We start from the raw sequence: 7,454 nt of genomic DNA, 5'->3' as shown, positions 1-7,454 counted from the left end.
GACACTATTAAGAGAACAGTATTTTCAGACTAGCCCTTGCTTCTCAGGACTTGTGTTGGCATTCTTCGTTTGCCTGGGAGTCAGGCTGGAAGCTTCCTGAGATGCAAAGTCTCCTAAAAAGCCTCCGTAGAGCTCCTTTAACTTCCTGGTTCCTGAGGCTATAGATCAGTGGATTTAACATAGGAATGACAACTGTGTAGAAGATGGCGACCTGGCGATCCTGGTCTAAGTGATAGCTAGAGGACGGCTTGAGGTACATGCGAGTCACAGAGCCATACAAGAGCAACACAACCAAAATGTGAGAACCACAGGTGGACAGAGCTTTGCTCAGGGCAGCAACTGAATGCATGCGGGCTATAGCAACACCTATGCAGACATAGGACCCCAAAATGAAGAAGAAGGGACTGACCACCACAGCTACACCCTCAGTGAAGATTAATATTTCATTGACCACGGGTCGAATGCAGGAGAGCTTCAGCAGAGGAGTGATGTCACAGAAGAAGTGAGTGACCTGGTTGCCACAGAAGGTTAAACGAGTGACCAACAAACTGTACAAGAGACTGTTAAGGCTGACCACAACCCATGAGGTCAATGTTATTCGTAGACAGAGGTTATGACTGACAATGGCAGAGTATCTTAAAGGGTCACAGATGGCAACATAGCGGTCATAAGCCATGGCAGCCAGTAAGTGGCCTTCCATGCTGCCCACTGCCATAAAGAAGAACAGCTGTATCATACAGCGGTTATAGGAAATGCTTCTATCCACAGACAGTGTGTGCACCAGCATCTGAGGAACCGTGATGGTTGTTAGAGATATGTCAATCAAGGAAAGTTGGCTGAGAAGGAAATACATGGGGGTCTGAAGCTTGGGGTCTGAGCAAGCAACAAGTACTAGTAGGGTATTGCCCATAACTGCCATCAGGTACATGATTAGGACAATTCCAAAAATAACTGGCTGCATCTCTGACCTGCTGGATAAGCCCAACAACACAAATTCAGTCACTTCTGTTCTGTTCTTAGTGGCCATGAAGCATGTTCTACATCACCTGCAAAGTGGAAATATCAGAGTTGGAAACGGAGGAGAAAGATGCCAAGGTCCAACAGATCTCAGAGTTTCTTCACCTTAAGTGGGTCACTCACTTGAATGAAGATAGAGTCCTATTCTTAAGCATCAAGAAAGATGGTTTGTTCTTTTGTAATGGTCTTATTTTAAGTCAACTAAACTTGCTCAGGATGAGGATAGAAATACAATCTTCTATTTTGTCAGTGTTTAAGTTTTGATGAGATATCATCTTGCATTTGATGGTAACTTCACATCTCTTCATGGCAGATTTTCTTTGTAAATACATTAAAAGTGCACAGCAAAGACCTAACTTTTATGCCAGTATATAAATAAAATTTTGATGAAATATTGTATTTCTATATGAATGTGAGAAAATTAATTTTAGGGCCACAGACATACAGTGCTGGCGACACAATCATCAGGGTCTGAGTTTAATTCCCAGAAATGACATATGAAAGCCAGGCATGATGTTACTGGCTTAAAATCCCAGCACTAAACATGCAGAAATGAGTGGATCGTGGTGCTCATTGTCCATCCAGTGTCACGGCAGTGAGACACACTGTCATAAAACCAGGATCAATAGCTCCTAAGAGTGACCTCTGGCCTCCACTTTCCATATGCTGTGAATACACACACAAATACACTCACATAAGCACCCATCTACAGGCATGCAAATACACACAAAAATAATAGTAGGAAATAATTATACTAACAAATATAATAAAAGGGCAGTCATTGTTCTAAGTTTGCTATCTCCATGTTTAGTTTTAGCTTTTGGGTGGTCCATATATCTGTGTCTCTGAACCATATGCTGATATACATGTGCTTGCATGTTATCATGTCTTTGGCCTTTTTCTACAAGAGATGAAAGTCCATTCTCTTCATAGGGCCTCACACTTCTTTTGTCCTCCAAGTTTTCATGGTTGTTTTAATTCTTTGGTTCCTGGTTTACATCAACTTTTCTGTATGTATTCAATAAATTAATAAATAATGTAACTAGAAGCTGCCAGCATTCTCAACCTTTGCTTGTCAAGAATGTTTTCATGTAAATGTGTGTATACCTGGTGGCTGAAAATATGTTTGTTTCTCAGCTTAAATGAGAAGCTTTCTGCCTGTGTGACTCCCTTTCTTTTTCTGGGTTTATTTCTGGTGGGGTTTTTTTAGATATTTTATTTCTTCCATCCCTAAATTTTATAAAAATACTGTATCATTAATTCTGTGATGAATAAGAAAAATTGTTTTGTTTTTTGTTTAATTTGGGGTTTTATTTCTTTGTTTTGAGACAGGGTCTTCCCATGCAGCTAGCTGTCCTAGAACTCACAGTTGACAGGAGGCTGGCCTGAAGCACAAAGATCTGCCTGCTTTTCCCTCTTGCATGCTGGGATTAAAGGTGTGTGCCACTATTCCAGCATGATTTTTTTGAATGTGAAGAGGGTGGTTCATTTCTGAGAAAAAAAATCATATTTCCTTGAACACAGGAGTAAAGAGACAGCTAAGCGGGAAGTCATTGCTTCACAAGCACACAGGCCCAAATTCTTTCTCAGAACTCATGTGGAATCTAGGTGCCATGGTACACATTCATCTCCCCAGCAGTTTCCCAAAAATATTGCTAATTGGACATTAAGCTTTTTTATTAAGCCCTGTTTCCTTAAGTTTCCCACCTCAATTTCTTTTTTTCATCCATAACTAGATTGTAATCACAGCAATTCATAATTCATATTTACTTATTCTTGTAAGCATGTTATTGTCCTAAGATAGCTTTATTGTACTATTTCAATATAATGCTGTTCTCCTTATGTGTGGGTGCAGTTCTCTGAAAATCAATAGTTTTCATATTATCTCTTCTACCATGAAGGAAGTATTTCCTTTGGTGAGTTCTTTCTTTTCAGTGGTGTGTGTGTGTGTGTGTGTGTGTGTGTGTGTGTGTGTGTGTGTTCTTGTTTTAGATAGCTGGTATCAATCAATTGTTCCTGCTATTGTATTTGCAAGTAAGAATCCATACCATTCTCTCCAAAGGGTATGAAAGCTTACTGTCTGAAAATGTAGAATGCTTGTTTTCATGCAACTTATCCCAAATGAAAGTGGGGGCTTTTTTCTGAGACAAGACACAAGACAAGTAAATTAATAGTTATAGCTTTCCTAGAGCATATATTTCAATTTTTCACTGGGCTCAAAGGATGGCCAGGCATGATCTGAATTTCTAGATAGAGAGAAGGATCTATCCAGGATGACTGTTCAGTCCTCATGTTGGAAAACATGCACTTTGGTCCTTTACTCTATGGAAACCACTTCCCTTTTATCTTCCTCACCCTTCTCTTGAATTGGCTGCCTCTGGCATGCCATCCCTTCCAATAAGAAGTATGTTCTCCTCTGCTGCAGTCCTTCCTGGTATTCTAAGGTCTGATTTCCTTGTTACTTTCTTTGTCTCTCAGAACTCCACAGAAATGTCAAGCTTCCTAATGATTACAGCTTGCCCTTTGTTCCTGAGTTGCTGAGATCTCTGGAGAGACAGAGGAACTAAAACAAAAGTTAAACACAACATCAAAGTCATCTCAGCTACAGATGATTACTTAAAGTCTCACCAAAAGGAGGTCGCTGACAAAAGGATTAAGTTATCCTTTTATGTCATTGGTCCTTAATACTTTAAATATTTATTGTCCTATAAAGTCTCAGATATCAAATGGAATCTTGCACCATATTTTACCAAGAGGACTTTACTTCATTTGGCTGCAGCTTTCTTCACCACTTGTCATATTTTCCTCAAGCACATCCCCATTCACTGGCTGGACTTTGGTTTTCCTACATCTTCTCATTCGCATATTGCCAGACCATCTTAAAGGATCATAGCTATAAAACAAGAAAGAGCTGTAAAGACAGACAAAACTTACATTATCCAGTGTTTATATTTTGCCTTCATTTCTTCCCATATCCACATATGTCAGTGGAAGAAACTTAAACTATCATATGTGCTTAGTATGTTATTTTTCTTCAAAGTCCGTCCAACTCAGATGTCAACATACAGATAGAAATGAACATGAAGAAGAAGAGGCAGGCAAGAAGAAAAGAAGATGGAGTAAGTCCCTGTTGGGGAAGAGTAAAAGACAATAGTATAGAAATAGTGAAGAAGTCTGTTAATATTCCTTATAAAGATAACAATAAAATAGTGCAGCCTGTTTTCTTTCAAGTAAAGAAAAATCATGTTTTTCAAACAATCATATTCAAAGAGAGTAGCAAACAAAAGTTACATTCTTGTTGGTGAATTTCAAGAATCCATCTATGTTTCTTTTCTGTTCTCCAGTCTCTATTAAACTCACATCAGACTCTGAACTCTGTAGACCCTGTTCAAGCAACCTGTAGCTATCAAGGACACTGAGCAAAGAATGGAGAAAAGATGTTGTTTAGGAGAGATAAGAAGAAACCCACACAGACAGTGCTGAAACTCTTCAAATCTGTAAACTGAAATACATCTGAGGTGGAAGAATGCCTGGAAACCAGCATACGACCATACATCGTCTCTCAGTTTCTGGCTGCTGCTTCAGGGACATCTTGAGACATGGAGAACACTTATTATTCTTCACTTCTCTGTTCAGTGAAAACACCAGCAGACATGTTCTCACTCTTTATTACTTGATCAATGTTTAAATGTTAGAAGTAGACTTTCCTAAGGGACTTATGGAGCCACTCACCCTCTCAAACTGAAGACTAATTCTATGGTACAAAAATAAGATTCTGGTTTTTTTTAACCATGTCAAAAACATATCTTCCAAAATCCTCACAAAATAAATTAGATGCTTCACAATCCTAGATCCTCAGCACATTTCTCCATACCTTCCTTCATTCTTAATTGCCAACATTTTGATCCATTTATGCCTTTTTTCACTCAAAAATGCATTTTTAGTATAATTAGAAATTATTCCACCTTATTCCTTCCATTGGCTGTACTATTTTATCTCACATTTCGACTCTCTTTGATCTTCTAAGTTCCAATGTCACTACTTTTCTAATTCCGTTCCCTTTCAATTTACTTCGGGACAGGACATAATGTTAATCTCATATTGTTTTAGGGGCTACACCAAGTTAATGGTGTAAACAGACTTACCTTCCCTCTTGTTCTTTAAAACCCTCTCTTATCACTTTTCATGAAAGCCTCTCTGAAGGGTAGCTCATCACAATAAAACCAGGCTTACATCCCTACACTCACTCTGGGACTCTCTGAACCTCTGGAGACTCCAGTTGTGTTCAGAAGAAACATTAATTAGAATGAATGTACCCCTTGCACCTTCCTGTATCTGGTAGGGCTGTAACTCACAAACCTGCATGCTCTCCTTCTTTATGCTTAGATGCTACCACACCTCTGAGAAAAACCCATAAAACTACAAACAATTGAGCCTGCAGGGAAATTCTTCCCTTTGGGGGACACTATCACAGTCTTGTAAGCTTTCAAAAGTTGGGCAAGAAGGAACCCATGGGGAAGCTGATTCCAAGTCATCTTGCAAAGCATATTCTTCCTGTAATTAGAGTTTTCTTATGAATCCAAATAATATAACTCAACTTAATTGGGTATTAGGCATGAAGATTAGTGAGAGAGCAACAGGACAACTGTAACAATGACCACATCTCCATGGGATCATTTCCTGTTCTTTCCAAATTCCATACCTTGCTGGGTTAAATCTAGCCATTTGATTATTTGTTTTAGACATATTTAGACACGTGTGTGTGTACATATATATGTATGTATGAATGTATGCATGCATGTGTGTGTGTGTAACGAAGAAAAAGAGGACTTGAATTTGAGAGGGAGCATGATGCATGTGAGAGAATTTGGGAAGGGGGGAAAAGGGGGAATGATGGTTATTACTTTAAATGACTTATTTTAAGAGATCCAAGGAATGGCACCTCCTAGGTTTTGTTTGTTTGTTTGTTTGTTTGTTTGTTTTTGCAGGTAGTATTTGAGTTTCTCCTGTCACTTTCCTTATTTTGAGAGAGACTGCTTCCCTCAATGGATGCAAGTTAATGGATGAAACTAGAAAAAATATACTAAGCAAGGTAGTACAGGCTCAGAAAGATAGAAAGAAAAGTATCATGTTCTTTTTCATATGTGTGGATCCTACCTTCAAATCTCTCCACTTTTGTGCTTAACCTGGACTATCTACATGTTAAGAAAACTAGAAAAGGTTCAGGTACAATGAAGATTGTTTTAAGGGAGGGGAGCTAGATTAATGCAAGTAATAAGAAAAGAGAAGTGGAATCTGTGGAATGCACAGCTTAAGCAGGGATAAAGGAGTACGATATAAGAGGGCAGGATGGTTGACCAAAACTTCAAAAGAATGAAAACACCATATAATAATATGTTACTTTGTAAGCCACTTAAAAGGTAAGTTAAAAGAAAAGAGAGATGGGAGATAGTCACCATGTCTGTATGATGTGAGAACAGGCTCAGAAATAATATTAAGTATCAAATGGCTAGATTTTCTTCTACAGCAGCTAATGAAATCCGAAGCCCTGATTGTAAAGTAGATATGTGTGTGTGCATGCCTGTGTGTGTTTGTGTGCATGTGTGGTGTGTGTGTTTTCTTACCCACTACAGTAGCTATAGCTTCTAGTTTTCCATCCTGTGACTGGATACAAGATATCTTGGTCACATGTTACAGACTCTGTAATACTTCTTCATTTCAAAAAATATATTACCCTACTCTCTGCATATTTATTTAGTCTCATATAGATCTTAATTTATAAACTCAACCTGATTACAGTATTTTGATTTCCAGAGAATTTTGAATATTTCTATACAGAATTTTACCTTGAGGCAAAGATGATGATATAAACATAGCCATTTAACTCTATTGAGACTATCAGAAAAAGATTAGACAGAGGTGTGTGTGTGTGTGTGTGTGTGTGTGTGTGTGTGTGTGTGTAACTTCTCTCCCAAACTAAAGGCTAATCAGTTTCAAAATCCATATTTCATAGTAAGGCCTTGATAAAACTATCCTTTTTATACTACATTTTTATATGAGGTATGTCCTGGGTTTTAGAGTCAGCAATCATCCATGCCTTAGAAGGCAGTTCTATACTTCTGTGTTTAGTGTGTCTACTCATCTTTCCCTTTTGTATTACATAGGATTTTCTAAAGAAGCAATGGGATATATGTATATATTCAAAAGAGGAATTTATTGAGTTAGTTTATACAATAAAAGCAGGGTAATCCAATAGAGGTTATCTGCATGCTGGAGATACAGAGAACCAGGCTCTCTGTGCAGGAGACTTTACCCCTCCACAGTTCAAACTCCAGCAGTGAAATCCTTGAAACTCCCTGACAGTCACTAGTACTGAATCCACATTGAAAGACCAAAGAAGGTGAACTCTGATGATTTCAGTGGATGGCAACAACAAT

At 38.3% G+C, this 7,454-nt stretch overlaps 1 protein-coding gene across 1 annotated transcript; it reads right to left on the bottom strand.

Moving 5' to 3' along the window:
* Nucleotides 1-43: 43 nt before the first annotated feature.
* Nucleotides 44-1,027, bottom strand: LOC126495353 (olfactory receptor 1361-like). Its single transcript, XM_050132962.1, has one exon. The coding sequence runs from the start codon at nt 1,025-1,027 to the stop codon at nt 44-46; it is 984 nt and encodes a 327-aa protein (XP_049988919.1).
* Between the last annotated feature and the right edge of the window lie 6,427 nt (nt 1,028-7,454).

The sequence above is a fragment of the Alexandromys fortis genome, unplaced genomic scaffold (genome assembly GCF_014885135.2).
Source record: "Alexandromys fortis isolate MF-2015 unplaced genomic scaffold, M_Fortis_MF-2015_v1.1 scaffold_447, whole genome shotgun sequence".
NCBI classification, from domain to species: Eukaryota; Metazoa; Chordata; class Mammalia; order Rodentia; family Cricetidae; genus Alexandromys; species Alexandromys fortis.
This window is presented reverse-complemented; position numbering and strand designations above follow the sequence as displayed.

What these genes read in the sequence shown, in the direction of transcription:
- LOC126495353 (XM_050132962.1), bottom strand. Translation starts at nt 1,027, where the DNA reads ATGGCCACTAAGAACAGAACAGAAGTGACTGAATTTGTGTTGTTGGGC.